This window comes from Hermetia illucens, chromosome 1 (assembly GCF_905115235.1).
Source record: "Hermetia illucens chromosome 1, iHerIll2.2.curated.20191125, whole genome shotgun sequence".
NCBI classification, from domain to species: Eukaryota; Metazoa; Arthropoda; class Insecta; order Diptera; family Stratiomyidae; genus Hermetia; species Hermetia illucens.
The window spans coordinates 107,196,426-107,220,991 of NC_051849.1; the positions used below are offsets into that span (position 1 = coordinate 107,196,426).

A 24,566-nucleotide genomic window follows, 5' to 3' on the forward strand; every position below is an offset into this window, starting at 1 on the left:
CTAGCTATTATGATTGAGTTGCGCGACTTGCTTCAGAAACTACTTACATTTCCCATCAGTATGAATTCATCAAGTGTGAGGCTTCGTAGAGCATATCAACCGAATATGTTGGCGCCGCCTACTTTTTTTTATGGTATGGAGGGCATTTCGAAGCCTAGAGCCCATAAAGTGGCAGCTTCATGAATTTCTTCAGATTTTTCGGTTAGGTAGTTTTTAAGAGTCATCATTCATGAACTGCGCAACGAACAGTATCCGGTATAGGCCTGCCCTTATATCCAACTCCAGGCACAGCCGGTCTTGCGTCGAGGTCCACCAATTCGATATCCCTAAAAGCTGTCTGGCGTCCTGACATCGCTCCATCTCGGGCAGGATCTGCTTCGTCTTCTTTTTCTACCATAGATATTGCACTTATAGACTTACCGGTCGGATCATCCTCATCCATGCGGATTAAATGACTTGTCCACTGCAGCCTGTTGAACCAGATTTTATCCACAACCAGACGGTCGTGGCATTGCTCATAGTTTTCGCCGTTATGTAGGCTACGGAATCGTCCATCCTCATATGGGGGGCCAAAAATTCTTCGGAGGATTCTTCTCTTCGAGCGAAACAGTTTTTGTAAGCTGAAATAAGCTTGGCAGCCGACAACAGTGCGCGGATTTTATCGTAGCTGTTATCGGTTGTGATTTTCGACCCTAGATAGAAGAAATTTTCAAATTCTCAGTGACGTTGCCACCATGTACTTCGTCTTGCCTTCATTAACGTGCAGCGCAAGATCTGTTCGATCTGGATGAAGACTGCACATCTCGGGTTGTTCTTCCTATAATGTAAATATTGTCAGCGTAGGCCAGGATTTGGATGGAGTTGAAGAGGATGGTGCCTCCCGTATTTATGTCTGCACCGCGAATCACATTCTCCAGGGCCAGATTAAAGAAACATCCCCTTGTCTAAGACCGTTGTTGATGATATCGAGAGTGATCCTGTCGCTTCTATCTGGCCTCGCACATTGGTCAAGGTCAGCCTAGTCAGTCTTATCAATTTCGTCGGGATACCGAATTCTCTCATGGCCGTGTACAGTTGAAAAGATGGTGCAACAGATTTTCCATCGCTTTCCGCAGATCAGAAAATCTGATCTGTTCTTGATTTGCCTGGAGTGAAGCCTCTTTGGTATGGGCCAATGATGTTCTGAGCATATGGCGCTATCCGGCCTAGCCAGATAGCGGAGAATATCTTATAGATGTTACCCAGCAACATGATACCTCTATAATTGCTGCACTGCGTGATATCCTCCATTTTATGTGCGAGTCGTCAGGCATTCATTTGCTGTCCCATACTTTGAGCATCAGTTGATGAAGCGCTTGGTGTAATTGGTCGCCTCCATATTTAACAAATTCGGTTGTAATTCTACCGGCTCCTGCCGACTTATGATTTTTAAGCCAATGAATTGCACCGACTGTTTCTTCTATGCTTGGAGGTGGCGGTATTTGTCCGTCATCTTCAGTTGGCGAAACCTCCTACTCGTCGATATTTTGGTTGTTGAGCAGTTCATCAAAATACTCAACCCATCGCTCCAATATTCCCATGCTGTCGGAAATCAGATTTCCCTCTTTATCTCGGCAGAATGAACATCGAGGTGTGTAAGGCTTCATCCTGCTGACCTGTTGGTAAAACTTCCGCGCCTGGAGATATTGCTTCATCTATTTCCCGCTTATAGGTGTTACGGAGGGCTGTGTTGTGAATGGCTTCAGCATTCACTCTCACTTGATTATCAGAGGGGATTGTAGGTGGTGTCGGAGCTCGGAGAACTATGCCAGCGAGACCTACCGACTCTATATTGGCTTCCCTATATGTTCTAGATCAAAGGGTAGTATAGGTCCCAGGGCGAAACGTGGATTGGTACATACGATGGAGCATAAAACCTGGGAAATGCTTGCTGAACCAACACTAACAGGATGACGGCGAGTCTCCCGCGCCTAAAAACGGAACAAATTGTACCAACTGGTCCTCCAGGTTGGGGGTTGGGAAGGGCTGACAACCCTACACGGAAAACAACTTGTTACGAAGCCACAACAGGAGCCTTGGACAGGACGGACTTTAAAACGGCGGACACGGCAACGACAACGGATGAACGATTTGCGCATTTTCTCATGGAACGTGCGCTCCCTGTACAGAGATGAAGCTGATGAGCAGCTAGCCGATACCCTGTCCCAATATAGGGCTGATATAACAGCGTTACAAGAGATGCGATGGACAGGGACCGGTTTCCTGGAGAATAGCCACTACACCATATATTATAGCGGTCATTCAGTAAACCATGTGCTCGGAGTAGGTTTCTTAGTCAGCCAAAAAATGAAACCTGCTGTTATCAGCTTTGAAAACATAAGCGAACGACTATGCACTCTGCGCTTGCGAGGCAAGTTTAGAAATATAAGCCTCATAAACGTTCACGCCCCTACAGAGGAGACTGGAGAGTCGGAGAAGGATACCTTCTACGAGGCAGTAGAACGAACCCTCGAAGCCTGTCCCAGATATGATATTAAAATCATACTTGGGGATTTTAACAGCCAAGTAGAGAAGGAGCCCGTATTCAGGCGATACGCTGGCTCCCATAGCTTACACGAAAAAACAAATGATAACGGACTGCGGATTATTCAATTAGCAGGGTCACACGAAATGGTTGTTGGAAGTACCTGGTTTGCGCGGAAAGCGGTGCACAAACATACGTGGGCCTCTCCAGACGGGACCACTTTCAACCAAATCGACCACGTGTTGATCGAACGCCGCCACCTCTCAGCCTTGATGAATGTCAGAACATATAGGGGGGCCAATATAGACTCGGATCACTATCTCGTTGGCATGGTGCTCCGAGCTCGAATAACAATACCACCTAGAATCCCCTCTGACAATCAGGTGAGAGTGAACACTGAAGCCATCCACAACACAACCCTCCGCGACAGCTATAAGATGGAAATGGATGCCGCAATAACCGCAGTCAACAGAGGACCTGGAGATGAAGCATCAACAAATGATCTTCACAATCACCTGAAGAATGTTATCATGGATACGGCCACAAACATACTTGGCCCCAGCCGCAAAAGGAGTCGGAACGGCTGGTTTGACCATGAATGTAAACTAGCAACGGAACGGAAGAATGCCGCATACCGAGTAATGTTGCATTCTCAAAGAACGCGGGCACGCGCAGAGACTTATCACGAACTCCGTCGAGCGGAGAAGCAACTTCACAGACGGAAAAAGGAAACCTGGGAGAATCAACAGGCCTGTGAACTAGAAAAGTACAGGGAGCAGCCGCAACAGCCGGGGAAGTTTTACCAACAAGTCAGCAGGATGAAGCCTTATACACCACGATGCTCATCCTGTCGAGACAAAGAGGGAAATCTGATTTCCGACAGAATGGGCATATTAGAGCGATGGGGTTGAGTACTTTGATGAGCTACTGAACAACCAGAACATCGGCGAGTTGGAGGTCCCGCCAACTGAAGACGACGGACAAATACTGCCACCACCAAGTTTACGCACATCCATGAAGGCAAGACAAAATATATGGTGGCAACGTCAGCACCGAAGACGAATCAACCAACAACATCAAATCGCATTGGTCAAACACCAAGAAGAATAATGATAGGAGAATACAACTTTGAGACCGTTGACAATTTCTCCTATCTAGGGTCGAAAATCATAACCGATAACAACTACGATGATGAAATCCGCGCACGGTTGTTGTCAGCCAACAGAGCCTATTTCAGCTTACAAAGACTGTTCTACTCGAAACGTCTCACCATAGGGTCAAAGCTCTTACTGTACAAGACTATGATCTTGCCAGTCCTCATGTATTCCTCGGAAACTTGGGTTCTCGACAAGAAGAATTGCGAACTCTTGGCCGCGTTCGAGAGAAGAATCCTCCGAAGAATTTTTGGCCCCCTACATGAGGATGGACGATTCCGTAGCCTACGATCGTCCAGTTGTGGATAAAATCCGGCTCAATAGGTTACGGTGGGCGGGTCACTTAATCCGTATGGATGAGAATGATCCCACCCGCAGAGTCTATAAGGGCAATATCTATGGTAGAAAAAGAAAACGAGGCAGACCCTGCCTAAGATGGAGCGATGGCGTAGGTCAGGACGCCAGACAGCTTTTAGGGATATCGAATTGGTGGACCTCGGCGCAAAACCGGGATGTCTGGAGTTCCTTATTAAGGCAAGCCTAGACCGGATACCGGTTGTTGCGCCGTTGATGATGATGATGATATGTTCTTGCATTCATCAAGACTGAGAGGTGGCTGCGTTCAATAAAGACGTGGTAAATTTGGTTGAGAGTGGTCCCGTCTGGAAAGGCCCACGTATGTTTGTGGACCGCTTTACGCGCAAACCAAGTACTTCCAACAACCATTTCGTGTGATACTACTAGCTGAATAACCCGCAGTCCGTTATCGTTTTTATCCCTATGTAAGCTATGGGAGCCAACGTATCGCTCCAACCCTACTTGACTGTTGAAATCTCCAAGTATGATTTTTATATCATACTTGGGACAGGTTTTGAGGGTCTGCTCAACTGCCTCATAGAAGGTATCCTTCTCCGACCCTGCAGTCTCCTCTGTAGGGGCGTGAACGTTAATGAGGCTTATATTTCTATTTGCCTTACAAACGCAGAGTGCGTAGCCTTTCGGTGATATTTTCAAAGCCGATAACAGCAGGTTTCATTTTTTGGCTGACTAAGAAACCTACTCCCAGCGCATGGTTTACTTGATGGCTGCAATAATATATGGTGTAGCGGCTCTTCTGCAGGAAATCAGTTGTTCCGTTGTCGTTGCCTGGTTCCTCGTTTTGAAATCCATCCTGTCCGAGGCTTCTTCTGTGGCTTCATAACTTTGGTTTCCCGTGTAGGGTTGTCAATCCTTCCCAAGCCTCAACCAGGAGAACCAGTTGGTACATTTTGTCCTGTTTTTAGGCGCGGGAGACTCTCCTCCATCCTTCTCCATCTGCAGCTTGACGTCGAAAAAGGGCTCCCAGCGGTCACCACGTGGAGGTGGAGTAGTAAAGCAGTTGGTGTCGATTCAGCAGGGGTTTCCCAGGTTTTATGCTCCATCGTGGGTACCATTCCACGTTTCGCTCTGGGACCTATACTGCTTTTGGCAACCAGTTTCTGAGAATGGGTTCGTTAAAGAAATGATCACTTTCGACCCCCTGCACTCCCCACCTTTCCAACAAATGTCGAAACTAAGACCGGCTTCGGAAAGTACCTTTCGTTGACTTTCGTATGGCTATAATTGATAAAAACAAAACATGTACACCCACCTTTTGCATTTAAAGGGACCCCCCTTTTTTTAAATTCGATGTAGGAATATGTAACTCATTGTATGCGTGAGCGTTCACAGTTCCCACCTTTCCACCAAATTTGGTTTGAATCGCTACAACGGTCTCCGAGAAAAATGCGTGTGATGGACAGAAAAGCGGACAGACAGACAATAAACCGATTTTAATAAGGTTTTGTGTAAAACGAAATAAAAATAAAAGCAATGACAGCAATTATTCGCAAGCGTCTCTGAAAAAAGTTGAATTGTAGTGCCGCTCATAACTTGGTGCTGGATCGTCTGAAATAAAAAAACCAAAGTTCTTTCATTAGATGATTGCTTTCTCCAGCGCTAACGATAGTGCTGGGAGGGTTTTTGGAAATTTAAATTTTTCACTTTTTGGGAACACTTGAAAAACGCAATTTTTGATCGGTGCAGTAATTTTGGAGTTTTGTGGGGCACTGACGTTGAAAACAGGAGTTGTGGGTAAAACGATTTGATGTTTTGAACGCTGAAGAAATTATTATAAAACGTTCATAAGCGAATCACACTGAACCATCGATTCTAGGTCCATAAAGGATGTTGCTATCATCCATGATGTTTGCAGCACCCTCTTGCTCCTGCCTACGATGAATCCTGCCTTCTTTATTCTATTTTTCAGCTCCCAGCTCCGCTCGGCTTATCGCGTCCATTCATGGGCGCTTAGTCCACTACTGATTCGCATGCCTTGCATATATGTTAATAAAGCAAAGAACCTTTATTAAAGCACATGCAATTTCAACGATGACAAAGGTTTCTCTTAAGTTCTTTGATGAGATTTTCCAAATAAGTTGGTTCGAACTCTTATTATTGTTTTGCGTAAAACCTTCGACACGATGGAGGGCGCATTTGTTCAGATCTTTAGAGAAAGGCTTGATGGCATCCAAAACATCTTTGGGGAGTCCATTGCTTTTGCAGCTGCAACATTTTGCCATTCAAAACGTTGCTTATACTGCTGTATATTAGTTTCGTTCCGATTCATCTCAGATTTTCACATTATATTCTTGAAACGCTTTCCATTCAGAAAATTAAGTAGAAAAATGCCATAAACAAAAACGTTGGCCCCCTTAAGTAATTCGAAATTGCTTTCTTCCTTATATAATTGATTAGAGAATATACAGCAATTCACAAGCCCTTCCGGTCCCCATGATACAGTTTCAAGTTTACTTCCAACAAAATGTACGTATATCCTTCTAGAGTCTGCAAAACTCTCTGCTCAGAGGTTTTCGATATGCAACATTATTATTTATTGGTTCTATTTTATGTTTTTTGTGGCCCTTTCGTACTGGCTATTTTGCTACCAATTTGTTAATCTGCTTGTTGTCTTGAAGTTTGAATTTTTGGCTACAGACTCATATTTTATCTGTTTTACTTCTCCACACATATCATAGATCCATCATTTTCAGAATGTGCTGAGTCACGAAGCTACGCCCTATCACATCGAAATTCCTCTCCATCAAAATTTGTTCCACGGTGTCGAGCGGATGGCTCATTTGCACCTGTTCAATGTATGGAAGGATCAGGGTGTTGGTGCTCCGACAGCAACGGCATACCCATTCCAGGTACTGCTACAAGAAATGGAAAGCCAAATTGTCGTCGGTACGGTAAATCGAATATCCGTCGGGCCACAAATATCAGCAGTCGAAACAAGCGAGGTTGCACACAACACGACCAAGCAGCCTTCAATACCAATTTGATTGAAGTATTCCAGAGGGAATATGCGCGGTATCAAGGTCAACAGGTAGTGGGTGATGGAGGTTCTATTCGTGAAGAGAGTGTGGTGGATTGGAAGTTCAAAGCGTTGGACACAAACAACAACAACATGCTAGATAAAACGGAGTATCGCGAGTTTAAGAGACTCGTTAAGAAGGTAAGTAGTGCATTTATCAGATTTGACTTTTATTACTTCCAACAACTTTTTTTTTAATTTTTGTTAGCAAACAGTGGAACCCATTCTCGAAAAAAGGAATCTTTATTTATTCTCTATAAATTTTCAATATTTCTGAACTTCTAAACTTACATCTTAAATCTACAAAGGTTCTATGGAAAATTACAATTTAAAATTGAAGTCAGCATCCAAACCCATTTTTTCGAACTGTGGTAAATACTGCCGGATTGCCATCTCCACGTCAATCGCGTTCATCTTCTCTTGAATCCTTACTTTGATGGGATTTTCAAGCCCATCCATAATTTGATAACGTAGTAAGTTCGGCAAGACATTTACTCCAAATTCCAAAATGTAGTCTAGAGTTCCAGCACCGTCGCAACGTATCTGGATGTTGCCCAAGTCGAATTGTAGATCTTTAATTTGAGGTCGTTTTCGCAAATCTAGTGCTTGGCTGACTTCAATAGTTGCTTTAATGTGTTGCACTGTAAACTCGGCATGTCCAGCTCTAGTGACCATTCCATTTCCCATTCCAACTTCCCATTGCGTGGCGCCCGCCAGCTTCTGAGTACCAACTTGAAAACGCATGGATATTGTGTTGTTTGCCATGACCACCGTCATATTCCCTACTCTATAGAATGAAGATGCCCCTGTTAAATATGTGTTGGTCATTTGCATTGAGAACAACCCCATAGTGTGATTATAATCCCGAATCATATAAGGTTCATAGCCCATACTGCGCACTTTCTTGCGTCCTTCAGCAATGGCCATATCCAGAGGCGAAATTGAGTTGGGGAAACGGAACTCACCCGTTGCGTTAGCTATATTTGAATCAATTTCAGTGCGGATTTGCTTATAAGCTTCAGCTAACATAAATGGTTTCATTGAATCAAAAACTAAGGTAGGGGCCGAGTTAATAAACCCTTGGAACACGCTCCCCAATATCCCTAGATTTTGAAAATCCATCGCCATGTCAGAGAAGGTTATGTCGATTTGAATGTCGTCTGTTTTTATCATTCCGTCTCGCTGAACCGCCAAGGAAGCGTTGCCTTTTACCATAACATTTTTGAGCATCACTTTGAAGGGTCCTTGGGTTCGACTGAAGAGCGAGGATAATGTGTAATCACCGACCATGTTCATGTTATCTAGTTGAATTCCAACGAACGCCTGAAAAATAAAAGCATGGGAACAATGATGTTACAATTGATCGTCAATTTTATAATATCAATAAATAGAAGTGAAAATGAATATTATAATGATATTAATAAGCCCTCACTAACAGTACTTTTAAATATTCGTACGTCAACGCGAAAAGCTGAGAGCGGAGGGATTTATGATATATCGTGAGTGGATGTCGGACACCAGTCAAATCAGGGTAGTAATCGCAGCTGAGCGCAATGCTAACCACATTACCTCCTACAGTGTTCCGTAGTCGTCTAATATGCCAGCTAATTTCCATATCTATACTTACTGCGGAGCCCCCTATTCTTTCTGTTATAATCTGAACAAAATTTTAAATTTTATTCTGAAATTTTGGCAGTACATTTTCAGTATGGTACTTTCGAAATACATATGGAAAGAAAAAATTCGACTTTTTAAAATCGCCGCACTGTGCTACTAACTTAATCCATTATACTACAAAATCTAGCCAGTTTTAGAGGGCACGTCGTGCTGAAATCCAAATATCATATTGACTGGTTTAAGACTGCATCAAAACGAACAGTGGAAAATTTTCCTATAGACATAGTGCATACCGCGGTAGATTGCTAGCCCAATTGCCTCAAAGTTTTATCAAGGCTAAAGATGGTTACTTCGAGTAATGTTCTTCATTTTCTTATTCCCTAGTTTATTAACAATCTTCTCCTGTTTCTTTAGCTTTTGAATGCTGTCGCGAGGCTTTCAAATCGCCATACAGCGTATCAAGTTGTTTAGGACGGCCTTTTGGTCGCTTACCATCGACTTCGATGTTCAGACCAATTTTGGCAAGTGAAGTCTCTTAGGGCCAATTACATGACCATACCATCGAAGACGCCTCTCTCGCAATTTTTCCACGATCCTCATTTCAAATGTGATTAAGGCCTGGCACGCCGCTAGTCTAGTAATTGAGATGAAGATGTTGCATCTTCATCTCAATTACTGTAAGAGGCCGTTCTTTGTCCTCTATAGTCGGCTAACAGACAGAACCATAAAGGGCGAATATCAATACCATAACAAAATACATAAAATGCATCATAGATGCACCATAGCACAAAGGAGGATACCCTTGCGCTGATCAAAAATACAGAAGCTTCCATAAATCAAAATGATCAGAGTTTCTTTAAAGAGAAAAGCAACGAATATTGCCGCACACCCATTGCAAAAATTCTATCAAAAGTGTTTTTTTGACTACAAGTACAAATGTGAGGAGAAAGAGGTGGTTATTACTAATTAATAAGGACAACCCTCTTGGATATGATATTCCATTAGTGCTATTAATATGATATTATTCCTTAAACCCTCTGCAGTTTAGAGAGCATAAGGAATATTTCGAAAACCTAACCGATAATAAGAGGACATACTAGATAAGGTTACAATAGAACCATGCAGGTATTAAGCCGCGACTTAAATATCGAAAATATTTTAACTTTCGTTCTAAACATGATTAAAATTGGTCTTAAGATCTGAGAAGATCTACCTGTCAAAGAAATTAAATCTGCACTATGGTCTATCTTTTTTATGTTAACTGCTTGTCGAATTTTAGTTTGCTTTCTTCACCATACGTGAAATTTCGTCACTAGTGTTGGACCAGAATACTGTTGAAAAGCAGGAAGCATCCTTGCATATGTGCTATATTCCGAAGAATCCTGTCCAGTAAATCTGTCCTAGTGGACTCTAGATTCGCACTGTCTTCGATTTGAAATAGATATGTTTCTGCGGCTTAAAACCACAGCGTCACTGCTTGTTTGTGGGATCGGAATGTAGTAACACATTTTCGCATGGTCGCACACACTTTGCGTACTCCGTATTGCGGATCAAGCTTGATCAAGCACTTGATCTTGGCATTGAGATAACTGCATTTCCAAATTTCAGACAAGGCACTTCCTAAATTTTTCGATGCTCTGCCCATTAATGCAGATAGGGAGAGTGCGATGACCCGTCATACTGAGGACTTTGGTTTGTTGGTGTCTGTCTTCAGTCCAAGGCTACTTGCCTACCTTTCCAAATCCGGAGCAATCTGGCCAAGGCTCTTCACCCTTTGAGAGCAAATAGATGTCACCAACGTGGTCTTGGTGTTTCAAGAAATATGCCATAGTCCATTCAATTCCTCTATGTCCCCCGGACAAGGCAGCATGAAGAACGTCACTGATAACAGGAAGAAATAATATCGATGACAGGATGCAACCCCGGCAGACCTCGGTGTGCCGTCATGTGCTACTCTGATAATTTCTACTAGTTTATCTGCAATGACCTTCCTTCGTAGAGCACCCCAGACACACTGCCTTTTCACACTATCGAAAGTTCTCTCGAAATCGATGAAAATCAGGTGCAAATCAGTCCGCGCACTGTTTCAAAATTATCCTTAGGCCTTCCCTCTGTCGATTAACCTTTAGAGATGCTCTTTGGTGCGTTCCAAGTTTATTTTAGCTGTTACAATTGCAACGCCAGGGAACATGCAGATACTCCCCAATTATCACATTCAGAGCGGATTCCCTTCGTTGGGATCTTCACGAACCCTTTCTTCCACTGCCTGAGAAAAATCTCAAATTCCCGAGATTTCCGTACGATTGGAAGCAGCAGATCTGCTGTAACTGCAGATGCAGCGATAAATACTATAACTCTGCGGGGAGACCATCAAGCAAAGCGTCTTTATTCCGTTTGAGTGCATTGATTGCCGACATGATTTCTCTTCTGCTTGGAGGAACAGCATGCTATGGTGACTAGCCATTTCATCCACAATAAGAAGAGCTTCAGATGTTAAGAACCGTGGTAAAGTGTTCTTTCCACCTCTTCAGTTGCTCTTCATTGTGGATGAGAAGGGGATCGTTGACGTCTTTAACTGGACCATCGAAATATTTGCGACCACTCACAAGCTTTTTGGTGATGCGGTATATACTTCTGAAATCATTCTGTGGCATCTTCCGCTTAATTTACCAGCGCAATAGCAAATTCTCTCTTGTCACGGCACGCAATAAACTGAGCTTCTCGGCATTTCGCTCTGCATTGGAGTCCGAGCACGTCACGGCCACCATTACTCACAGCGGTCGATTGAGCGTTTAAACCCTTCCGTTCATCAATCAGCTTCCACGATTCCGTAGTCATTGTATAATACTCCATTAGGAGATGGCCGACGACCTGCGTAGCACCCGAGAAATGAGCATTTTTAATAACGACCAATGTTCATCAATATTCTCAAGCTCTCCCATTATGGAGCGACAGGTGCTTCATACAAGCGGTCTATGTCGCAGTTCCCCAGCCCTGCGAGAAGTGACGGACGCAATACGCAAATGAACGTAAGCGACCATGAGATGCTGATCCCTTTCGGGGATGATGTCAGCACCTCTTTTGTTACGCACACTCACAACTCCTAAATCTACTGCTAATAGCGAAGTGGTCGATCTGATTGCTCGTACGGTGTCAGATAGTTGAAACTCAACTGACTTTATGGCAGGTTCTGTGCTTGAACAATGTGCCATCAATGACGAAGTAGTGGAAGTTCCAGAAATCCATGAACTTCCTACCATTATCTTTACGGTCGTCAAGACCGTATTTCTCCGTCACATGTCCGAGCAAGGCGCTGTTAGAGCTCACTTTGGCATTCAGACTACCCATCAAGATAAAAATGTTACCTTTAGGAAGCCTCCCCTGAACTGCTTGTACTCGTAGGTCGCACTCTTCTCTATTATATCTTAGGTCGCCGTTGGTGTGTAGCATTGTCCAATTGTGATGCTACTTAACCTGGGCCGCACTTTTGCAGTCAGAAGTCTGTCGGGAGCCTGTGCCCAGGTGAAAAGAGCGCGCTTTACGGTTGCCGTCATAAACAATCCGACACAGGATTCGCGGGTATAAAAGCACATTGGTATTATGATATGTAGAAAACGGAAGAGGAGTATTTCCCAGAGTCGCATCATCTTACTTCGTTTAGGCCCAGAATTATATCGAGTTGGAGAAAGCGAGCATTCTGAGGACCCTCGCTACCGTTTTCGTTTATCCGTCTGTCCGTTTCGATCGCCAAAGATAGTATTCATTAGGTCCGTCCCTATCCGAAGCGTTGTTAATGTTTGGGTTGTAATAAAGTTTCAAAAGGGGCAAAGTCGCGTTGAGTGTATTCTTAAGCCCCAACCCACAGGTCATTTCCAAATTGCAATAAGTTGAGATATTATTAATTTTTGATGTCGTTATCTAAGTATAACCACTTTTCGCCAACAAATGTCAAAAAGCAATTGTAGATGATATATGAAAAGCGAAATAAAGAGAAAAGTTAAACATAAATGGAGAAAAACCGTCTAGTGCAGTCACACAGAGGATTTTACTGGCGTTTGCATCAACTTACCGCAGAAAATTCGGTATCAGAAGCTGCTAGAAATATGAGAAGAACGATTTTTTTCCAAGTTGATCATCTCTCCATATAGACGAAAGTGAGTTCTTTTGACTTCTTTCAAACCTTGGAGCATTTCAGAGCGGTAGAAAAGTGGCAGTTGCAATCAAACTGCTTAGTTAAGTGCGAATTATATGGACACCACCCTAGAATATGGGTTTTAGCACAGAGGCATACAAGCACGTTTTGATGTATGGTTGAAGATATCTCCCATCTCCAATCCGCCGTAGTTACCGGGCTCCCGAAGTATGCCTTAGGTCTCTTCCAACCTTTCCAAGGAGCCTACAGGCCTCCTGTACTGTTTTGCATCATGTATTTCAAGTGCGACCTACTCTTTGGCCACTACTGAATGGCAAATCTAATTGCATAACATTGCCAGAAATGAGGTCGACACATTTTCTTAAAATTTGACATATCACCTGTGACTTCCGCTTTCTAATCAATATGTCTAATGCTCGATGACGTAACGCAAACATGAATCGAGGCTTTGAGTAATAGTTGGGGTGACTTTCCATGCCATAAAGTAGCGCAGGGAGACAACTGACCCGGCACAACCTTATTTCCAAATTTTGTACAAAACAGCTAAGATAGATTTCGTATTGTTAATGCGTCGAACAACGTCAAATTGGATGCCGCCGTCGGCGGAAACCACGCTCAATGTTTTGCCCAGTAATGCAAATAGGAAAAGGGTGATTACCAGTCAGATTGATAAACTGCGTGTTATTTCCTCCCGAGTGCGGTGAAGAGGTCACATCCTTCTTTTCTAAGAACCCATGTCTATGAAGAGTGCATGAACACTGGGAAGGTCTTTGGCTGCGATGAAACGTTTCGAGCAAAACAGTTTTTGTAATAGGAAATATGTTCTGTCAGTGGCCAACAACCATGTGCAGATTTCGTCATGATGCCCGTTGTGGTTTCTAACCCTAGATGAGGCAATTTTTAAGGTTTTCTGTGAAACAAAACCTTATTAGAATCGATTCGATGTCTATCTGTCGGTCTGTCTGTCTGTCTGTCTGTCTGTCTGTATGTCTGTCTGTCTGTCTGTCTGTCTGTCGGTCTGTCTGTCTGTCTGTCTGTCACACCCGATTTATTCGGAAATGGCTGGACCGATTGTCACGAAAATTGGTAGGAGTATGTAATTTGCCGTTCCCTTTACATGCAGCAACTGGCGCCATTTTGTATTAAGTTTAAGGGGGGCTCCCCATACAGGTGAAAGGAGGCTGCAAATTTTTTTTCACAGAATGTAGTCATGTGGGGTATCAAATGAAAGGTCTCAATTAGTACTTTTCGAAACTGGTTCAATATTTGATGTTAGGTGAAACATAGGGGAATGAGGGCTCGAAATATGACCCCCAAAAAGTGTAACAGGTCTCGTTCTCAGAACCTATCCAACCGAAAAATCCGAAAAAAATCACAGTAGTGCATCTCTATAAAATCTAAGCCTCAAAATATATCCGGTTCCGATATCTGCACAAATAAAATTAATAATAGTATATTTCCACATTTTAGAAATTTGCCCGGCACCCCCCTTAAGTTCATCAGTTATAGGGGGCAAAACTTTACAATTTTTTGTGAATTTCGTGCACTCTACAACTGCCTGACGTCATCATCACATATTAATTCGTCAATACCACAACGAAGTAAGTTCGTATGAATTGGGTGGAAAGAATTATTTTGTTTTGGTTTTTTAATCATTTGTATATGAATATCAATTATTCCAACCAGACATGTGTGTATGAAGGTATATAATATATGCGTGCTAATGAACTTTGCGGGTAGTACGTAATTCAGATGATATAAGAAGTAAATCGGAAATATGGGTACGATCAATTTATATACGTGCATATATGCGCAAAGTATTCGGAACTAGGCAGTTTGTTTATTTAGGATTAGCGCAATATCTATGGCTGTAATATGTACGTATGTCTCGTAGTTTGGAAAAATATGAAGGATTATGTTGGATTTGTAGCTATATACGGATAGAAAAATGTGCGTTGAAATTTCTTACATAAGATGAACACAAAACCTTTATATCCGAAGCGCAAGCTTCCGGTATTCCGACTTGTTTATTTATTTCAAAGCTGAACTCTTATTGTTTTCAGTGGACCAGGACTATTGGATGTTTTTGCTGTGTTCGTTTTTGGTGCTGGTATTGCAAATCTCTCCAATCTCGCCCCAATCGCAACTGCTCAACCTAGATGAAGGCGGTATATCTCGAGCTAAGACCAATTATAAATAAATTGGAATACCGGAAGCTGGTGCTTCGGGTATAAAGCTTTTGTGTTCATCTTATGTGAGAAACTTGCTATGAACATTTTTCCATTAATAATATAATTTTTTTTTAACTACAAGATATACTTACATATTATAGACATAGATATTATGCTCACCCTAAATAAACAAACATTGCCTATTATCGAATACTGTATTATATATGCACGTACATAAATTGATCGTATAGATATTTCCGATTTGCTTCGTGCACAAAAGCATACAATTTTGCATATATGGTACATATACTGAATAGCGCTGGTTGAATGTACAAATATATCTATCTGATAGCTTGATTAGCATATCATATACATATAAATATATACATATGTATGTCCTCGAGTAATTGATATTGATATACAAATGAATAAAAGACTAAAACCAAATATTTCCCTATGACCCTCCACTCATATGAGCTCACTTTGTTGCGGTATTGACGAATTAATATGTTCTGATGACGTCATACATGTTTCAGAATGCACGAAATTCAGATAAAATGTAAAAGTTTCACATTCTATAACTTTGTTAATAATAGATGGATTTCTTTCAAACTTCCCAAAGTTATACCCATATAGGCATATTTCAAAATGATGCATGAGCATAAGAGATAACTGCTCATGGAGAATTTTGTACTTCAAGTAGGAACTTAAGGGGGGTTTCCGGCTAAATTTCTAAACTATGCTAATATACCCTTATTAACTTTATTTGTGTAGATTTCGGAACGGGATGTACTTTGAGGCCTAGATTTCGTTTCACTGTAATTTTTTGCAGATTTTTCGGTTTGATAGATTCTAAGAACGAGTCTGTTACACTTTTACAGGGTCATGTTTGGAGCCCTCACTCCGTTTCACTCGATATCAAATATGGAATCACTTTTGAAAAGTACTAATTAGGCCCTTTCATTTGTTGCCCCACATGGCCGTATTCTGCGAAAAAAAAATTTTGCATTGCCCTTTCGCATGTATGAAGAGCCACCCCTTCAACTCAACACAAAATAGCGCCACTATGCTCACTAAATTCCGTGAAAATCAGTCTAGCCCTTTCCGAATAATTCGAGTGTGACAGACATACAGGCAGACAGACGAACAAACATACATCGACTCGATTCTAATAAGGTTCTATTTCACACAAAACCATAAAAAGATTGATGATAGAGCATCGCCTTCTTTTAGACCGTTCTCGACGGTGAAATGCGCTATTATCGGGCTCACACATTGGTCAGGGTTAACCTAATCAGTGTTATTAATTTAGTGGTAATACTGAGGTTTCTCACGGCTTTGTACAGTTTTACCCTGTCTATGCTATCATATGAAGTGAACGAAAAGATGGTGCGACTGTTGTATATTATTCGTATTCCGGCCGTTTTTCTATCGATTATTGCAGAGAGAAGCTGATCTATTACTGATTTCCCTTGAGTGAGGCAGTGAAGCATCTTTAGTATGGGCCGATAATATTTTGGGCAGACGGCCTAGCAAGAGCGTGGAGGACACTTTATATTCACATCGTACTTAGCAACCCAATACCTCTATAATTGTTTATGTGCGGAACAGATAAAACCTCGTTGTCAGTTATCATACATTGTTTCGGCGTCCCAAATCTTGAGTATAAATTGATGAACCGCTTGGTTTTATTGACCGCCAGTTCAGTTTGGTTATAATTCCAACGGCTCCCTGCCGTCTTATGATTTTTCAAAATACTCAATCCATCGCTCCAATAAGCTAATATGGCCGGAAATCAGATTCCCCTATTTGTCTCGCCAGGATGAGCATAGAGTTGTATATGGCATCATCCTGCTGACTTGCTGGTAAGATTTCATCGCCTAATGCGATTGTTTCCTGTGTTTCGTTCGTTTGTGGAACTCTTTCTGCGCAAACTTCCAGCAACTACTATATTTCCTGTGGCATTGCTGACTGAATAATCCACAGTCCATCCTCACTGGTGGATTTATGCAAGCTACGGGAAGCTATGTACCCCATGATTTCTATGTCATATATGGAACACGCTTCGAGGATTCAATCCACTGCCTCGTAAAAGATATCCTTTTCAGACTCTGTAGTTTCTTTTGTACCGGTGTAAACCTTAATAGAGCTTTTGCTTTGAAATCCAACTTGCAAGCGCCATCATGTATTGGAAAGCATATTTTGTAAGAAAAATGATTGGATTCTTTCTCCTGTAATATAATAAACTAGCCTTTGCTCGCCTAAAAGTGCAAAACATAAAAGGTAACAGATTAAAACTTAACTATGATAGATATTCAGCAACCATCGGAACTTCATATTCCAGATCAGAAAGCTTTGTACGACGTTGAAGAAGCGGATGAAGTACCACGAGGGGGAAAATTGGCTACTATTCCTATAAACAAGAGTGGAATGATCAACTCATTAACCATAGTTTAAGACTGAATCTGAATTAAGTAGAATTTTTGACGACCGACCCCAATAAATAAGCATTATCACTGCTAATGGCACTTGCCGAGAACCGAGCAATTTAAATATTCCGGATAGATGCTCACAGGCGATAGTGAACTGCCTTATTAAACTACTTCTCGCATCAGCGCAACTTGGATGAAGTGTCGTTCCGGAAGTGGCTTTCTTTGCGGTCAACGCACCAACAAATCTTCTAAATCCAAAATTTACTGTCGCTCTTTATGGTTCTAAATGAACGGCCCCTTATGGTAATGGAGACGAAAATATTACATTGGACACAACACTCCTTGATCTTATTAGAAATGAAGGCATCCGCGATCGATATAGGATTGCACCGATAGTGAAAATTTCGAGAGAGAGATATTCGATGGCATGCAGATGTAATTCGAAATGACGAACACTCACTTGCCAAAATTGATTAGAACATCGAAGTCGATGGCTTGATACCCTCAACGATGATTTGAGAACATTTCCACTTCATTCAGATCAGGCATATGACCGAACAGAATGGCGTAATCAGCACGACTCGACAACGCCTCTGAACTGGACGAGGGCTAAAGAAGAAGATGATCATCCTGATATGAAACTGGTATCTTTATATGTAGTGATACCGTGCTGCGGGACTGCGGACAAAGGCTGAAGAAAAAGGTTATAATTCGTATTCCTCCAACCCATTTTTCGAGCCGCACATCGCTGCCGTTTAAGGTTGATTTGTGGTTGATTAATTAAACAACCTTTTCCAGGCGTTGGCTTAGTCAGCTATTTTTAGCTGACTCTTTCCTCGAGGTTTAAGAGGGTCATCCCGTGTGAAGGCTGTTTTTTTCGCTTTTTTAGAATTTTTTTGTGAAGAACTGGATATACTGGAAGTTACAAATACGAATTTTTCACCATATATTAAGGTTTTGTGTCGGTGTCTGTCTGTCCGTCTGTCTGTCTGTTACACCCGATTTATTCGGAAACGGGTGGACCAATTGTCACGAAAATTGGTGAGAGCATATAATCTGTTGTTCCTTTTACATACAGCCAGTGGCACCATTTTGTGTTAAGTTTAAAGGGGGAGCTCCCCATACATGTGAATGGAGGGTGCAACATTTTTTTTATCAAATGTGGTTACGTGGAGTATCAAATGAAAGGGATCAATTAGTACTTTTCGAAACTGGTTCTATATTTGATGTCGAGTGAAACATAGGGGAGTGAGGGCTCAAAATATTACCATCAAAAAGTGTAACAGGTCTCATTCTCAAAACCTATCCAACCGAAAAATCTGAACAAAATCACAGTAGTGCATCCCTGAAATCTAGGCCTCAAAATACATCCGGTTCCGATTTCTACACAAATGAAGTTAATAATAGTATATTTCCACATTTTATTAATTTAGCCGATAATCGCCCGTATGTCCATTCTAGAAATACAAAATTTTGCATAAGTGTAAGAAATAACATAATGCACAATTTCGTCAAGTTTGAAGAAAATCCAACTATTAGTAACAAAGTTATAGGGGTCAAATTTTGACATTTTTGGGAATTTCGTGCATTCTGCAACCTGTATGACGTAGTCATCACATATCAATTCATCAATACCACAACGAGGTAACTTCATATCAATGGAGTCGGAAAGAATTATTTTGTTTTAGTTTTTTACTCATTTGTATATGAATATCACTTATTCCCACCAGACATGTGTGTATGTAGGTATATATTATAGTATATGCGTGCTATTAAAGTTTGCGGGTAGTATCTAATTCAGATAGATATATTTATACATTAGACTAGTCGTATTTAATATAGGTACAATAAATGTACATATGTATACTATTGTGCACGAAATCGGAAATATGGGTACGATTAATTTATAAATATACGTGCATATTCGGAAGTATTCGGAGGCAGTTTGTTTGTTTAGGGTCAGGATAATATCTAATAATATCTATCTAATATGTACGTATGTCTTGTAGTTTGGAAAAATATGAAGGAATATGTGGGATTTATAGCTATATATGGATGGAAAAATGTGCATTGAAGTTTCTTACGTAAGATGAACACAAAACCTTTATACCCGAAGCGCGAGCTTCCGGTACTCCGACTTATTTATTAATACCTTGAGCATGCATAGTAATTTTTCCAGCTCGATAGCATAGTTCATTATTGAAATACAGAGCATCTTATCCACCCATTTCCAAAAGAAGGGCGTTTTTCGGCTGCCACGCTAGAGGGCACTGTCATCATTTTAAAGAAAAAATGTAAACGGCATTTTAACGTGCGGACTTAACCACAGTCCGCAAACTAGGATTATTAAAAAATATTAAAAGCTAAATTTTTGGTGCCGTGTTAAATTTTTTTTGTATCAATTTTGGTAGGCTTCTTTAAAGAATAAAAAAAAAACTACCGAATGGATGGCAATTATCCTAGTTTGCGGACCGTAGAAATATGTTCTGTATTTTCAAGAAAAACGCATTTGAAAAGTAGAATGCGATTTACAACCATTAAATCTTAACTGACCATTAATCTACTGTACCTAGTCCACAAACCTTAGGTTTCTTGAAGAAACACATGTCAAGCTTTGGCTTCAATTCGTATGATTTTAGCGAAGTCATTCGAACGTTATTCGGACCGATAAATACGCGCTTTATTACGGCGATCGACATAAACCTGGCATGTGACATTTTACCTGTTTAACAATGTAATTTTCGAACAACTCCGAATATCAAAAAATATCTTTGCCCATATATTCTATACTATATCTAGATTCAATAGATAGTCAGAAAAAAGAATCGATTCCTCGGATCCGACACAGGGGATGACTCCCTTAAGCGAATTTCGTTCTTCGGATAACCGATTATAGCTTGTCAACCCGAACACCACAAACCAGGCAGAAAATACATCAGGAAAATTTGCTACGTCTTATCAGAAAATTTCACTGACGTCTTATCAGTGGCACGTTGAGAAGAAAATTTAAATTTATTTATTAGACTGCTACTAGCATTTTGGTTGGAAGCGTTAAAACGTTTAAATATACATATTCAAAATAAAAACATGCTTTGTAAGATTTATCTTTTGTAGCATCCCGAAAAATTCAACGATCATCAGAAAACTGTTACTACGACCAATTTTTCAACGGTTAACTAATTCTAACCAAGTTGAAGCTTAATATGATTGCAATAAACCATTTCCTTTGTGCAATTTCAATTTGATAATGCTTTGTAATTTACCTTCAATTCTTTGATGTCAATATTCAAATTTTTTATTCGAAATTTAGAAAGGCCATGAGCGAGAACGTTTCTCATATTGAAAGTAGCAAGGCCAAGTGATTTACTTATGTCAGGCACAGGCATAGGGTCAGGAATCGGTGCCCCTGGAATTCCAACAGGATCTTCTTGCTTGTAATGGTCTATAAGTGCCAAGATCTGTGCAGATATGCGTTTCTCGCCCACTTTCGTATTGTGTTTGATAACATCATCTAAAAAGACCATAACAATTTATAATTTGTGTTAATCAATGATATTTAGGTTTATAAAAATATGAATAAGCTCCTTAACTTATTGCTGAAAGTGTCATTTGAACATAAATGCGAATTCCATAGAAATATACTCCAGCAAAGCAAGCTGCAATTTTGACATTAAAATCGGTTGGTACAAATTTGCATAAACCACTTAATTTGAGTTTTTTTTCCGAGATACGCCACAGCTTTTGCACTTTTCTCGAAACTGGAAACACGCGGTTACACAAATTATCACAGATCACTTAATGTGTAAAATCGAGCCCTAACCAACTCTAGAAATGGCAGTCATGTTCCTCTTTTCGTCAAGCAACAAAAACTTCACTTTCTTAAAAATCGCATTACAATACACGTTCAGCTTTTATAAAAAAGATAGTAGTCTTTTTACCTTTTTCGAATGATTCCACAGTTTTCACTATTGCACCACAAAATAGAATCAATAGCGCCAAAAATCGTGCACTGGACGGTTCCATTTTTAGTTGAAACCAAATAAACTTCTCACAAAAACTGATTTCCAATCAATTCAAAGGGGTACCTAAATCAACCGGAGCAAATGAGATTCCACAACTGATTTGAGTCAGATGAAAGTTCCTTGCTACTTTCGTCAATGCGGACTACGTGCCAAAGGTCGAATTCTAAGCATGTGTTCCCACATACTTAATCGGCGAGAACCAGGAGACTGCTCTGACATGTCAGCAAAAATACGAGAGCCAGTGTGTATGATAATTCAATCTAAATTTGAATTGTGAATATTATTCAAGGCATTGTTATCAGCACAATTGATCTAGTGAAAAGACGACATCTTCTCTTCGGGTTATTGATAGTTGTGTGTGGTGTCGTCAGTCTAGTCTTATCATTTCCAAAAAGAACGCGGCTCTGGCGGATCAACAGCTAACAGTTAATGTCTCAGTTTGTTATTGTTGATAAGAATTTCAGATGAAAGTGATTGGATATGCTGGTGCAATATGCAGTGGTAGAATCAATAGCTACTGGCGTTTGTGTATGAGAACTTAGTCATTTCCGGAAATATCTATAACAGCATTCCGGCGGTCCGTGATCTGGATTTTTAACTGCTCCTGCACTCAATCGGGGAACTGTTTTCGAGCTTAAACAACTGTTGAATTAATTCTTTGTTATTTTGACATCTTTAAGGTTTTGTCTAAAACAACGCTTTGCCGTTCACAGGTGGGATCTCTTTGTCTTGATTGATTGCGCCATTTTATTTTATCAAAGGCCTGACCTGGTTGTAGACGCGAACCCCCTTCAAATCCATCTTAGATTCGGAATATTACAGAAATATAGATCCTTAATATATCATATTGGAAAGTTTACTTGAAAATCTTACTATTGTTAACAAAGTTATAGTAGGGCGAAAGTTGCCAGTCCCTAAAGTACCCTATAGAATTGAATATCGGGTGTATTAAATGTATATATACATTGCGAGTTACATATTAGGGGGGTCATCACGTAGCCAAAAATCTTTACATAAAAAATCAACAAAAGAAGCGCCGAGCTTCCGATTTCCGACTTGTTTAATGATGGGGAATAACAATTGTACAATTAAATAGGTCGAATGCCGTGACAGGTTTAAAAAGGTGAGGCTTGCTCTTTTTTAAGGTCTGTGCCTCTCCTCTTTTACATGCAGCGAGTGGCGCCACTTTGGGTTAAGTTTGAAGAGGGGCTCCCCATACATGTGAAAGGTTGGTGTAATTTTTTTTTATAGACTATGGTCATTAGGGGTGTCACATGAAAGGGCTCAAATAGTACTTTCCGGCAACTGATTTTATTTCTGATATTGACTAAAACATTTCGGAGTGACGACTCAAAATGTGTGCTCCAAAAAGGTCCTCAGAACCTATCCAACCGAACAACCAGAAAAAACTCGCAGTGATCTATTTGAAATCTAGGCCTTAAAATATATATATGCACAAATAAAGCTAATAATAGTATTTTACTATGTTTTAGAAATTCACTGGTAAAAGTTTATCCCAGAACTACAAAATTAGGCAGCATCACAGGCGACAATATAGGACATAATTCTGAAAAGTTTGAACGCAATCCAACTATTATTAACAAAATTGTAGAAGGTTAAATTTTCGCATTTCAGGTAAATTTATTGCACCCTAAGACGTCTATGACGTCATCATCATACAAAGTGAACTTATATGAATGGCGGGGTCCATGGGGAATTTTTTAGTTTTCCTTTTTCGTATTTTTCAGTTATTTGCATATCAGTGTCAATTACCCGAGGTAGACATGTGTATGTATATGTATGTGCTAAAATGTTGCGGGTAGTAACCAATATAATAGACACATGCGTAACTTAATACCAGCGGCTTTTAATTTACGTACGGGCTTTTGTGCACGGAGTAAACCGGAAAATCGTGCATAAACAGTATCTCCCTCTCTCTACCAGAACCTTATATTTCATGAATATTATTTTTGGTTGTAGTGTGTTATTCAACATATTATTGACGCTTGTTCCTGCAATAACGGATATGTCATCTACGTATCCCAAACCTACATTTGTTAGGCAACAATTCTTTTTCATTTGCTCCTTGAATGATGCCATAAAGACTTCAATTAGGAAGAAGGGAACAAGTGACACCCCAAATTTTAGGTAGCAAAACTATCAGCGAAAAATCAAATCAAATCGGCAAACCGGATGCTTGACGCCTCCGCTATAAAAGGTTGTGTGTTTCCCTATGTGGAAAGCGATAAGTACATAACAGTTCCGTGTGCACATAGTTAGAAATCCCATTTTCCTCTATTTTTTAAGGAGGCATTATTTATTTAATAATTTGATGGAAAGCACGGTTTTGATAATAGTCAACCTCATGCGCTTCACACTCGGAGTTTAGTATTATTGGCAAATGTGAAGAACTTAACCTACAACAGATACAAACAAGTCGGGATACCGGAAGCTAACGCCTCGAATTCTCTATGGATGATTTCCATTCGTACATTATGTAGTTAAGAATATAAAATATATATTATACAATATATTAAGAATTTCAAACTCTAAGATATACATATGTACATACATATTAACGAAAAATATACTGTGCTAATCCTAAATAAGCAAACATTGCCTATTACCGCATTGATAAATTGATCTAACACTTCTTCACGCATTTCCACTTTACTCCGTGCACAAATATACGTACGTAAACCAAAATCCGCTGGTAACTCGGTGTGTGTACCGTCTATTATATTGGTTACTACCCGCTAATGTCTCCCTCGAGTAATTGACACTGATAATACAAATAACTAAATAATAATAATCGTTGGCGCAACAATTCAATTGGATCACGGCCTTGAAGTGTGTTAGAGCACTTCATTCAAGACCGTAACGGTACACGACAGGATTGCAGTAACCTATAGGAGGCAATGTGGTCAGCATTGCGCTCGCCCGAGATTATTACCCTCATTTGACCCAAGTACTCATTCACAGCTGAATCGACTAATATCCGACGTCAAATCACGATACAAATTCCACTACCACCAGTGAGATTTGAACCGCGACCTTCCGTACGATAGCCTTGTGCTCTAACCACTCAGCTATCCGGAC

The 24,566-nt window shown here is 40.6% G+C and overlaps 2 protein-coding genes across 2 annotated transcripts in view; one reads left to right on the forward strand and one right to left on the reverse strand.

The window, feature by feature from the left end:
* LOC119657786 (SPARC-related modular calcium-binding protein 1) overlaps positions 1 to 24,566 on the forward strand; it is a 195,563-nt gene that overhangs the window by 141,579 nt on the left and 29,418 nt on the right. Inside the window, 1 exon segment of the mRNA XM_038064907.1 lies at positions 6,735 to 7,213. Within this exon segment, the coding sequence (XP_037920835.1) occupies positions 6,735 to 7,213 (479 nt within the window).
* Positions 7,294 to 21,702, reverse strand: LOC119651550. Its single transcript, XM_038055186.1, has 3 exons — positions 21,384 to 21,702; positions 20,709 to 20,956; positions 7,294 to 8,395 (listed from the first exon to the last, which is right to left on the reverse strand). Exons 1-3 carry the CDS (start codon positions 21,466 to 21,468, stop codon positions 7,394 to 7,396), a joined length of 1,335 nt encoding a protein of 444 aa, XP_037911114.1. The 5' UTR covers positions 21,469 to 21,702; the 3' UTR covers positions 7,294 to 7,393.

Coding starts and splice junctions, on each gene's coding strand:
- LOC119651550 (XM_038055186.1), bottom strand. CDS start 21,468: ATGGAACCGTCCAGTGCACGATTTTTGGCGCTATTGATTCTATTTTGT. Junction 20,957..21,383: donor TGTGGAATCATTCGAAAAAG/GTAAAAAGACTA, acceptor TGGTCTTTTTAG/ATGATGTTATCAAACACAAT. Junction 8,396..20,708: donor TTGACATCAAAGAATTGAAG/GTAAATTACAAA, acceptor TTTATTTTTCAG/GCGTTCGTTGGAATTCAACT.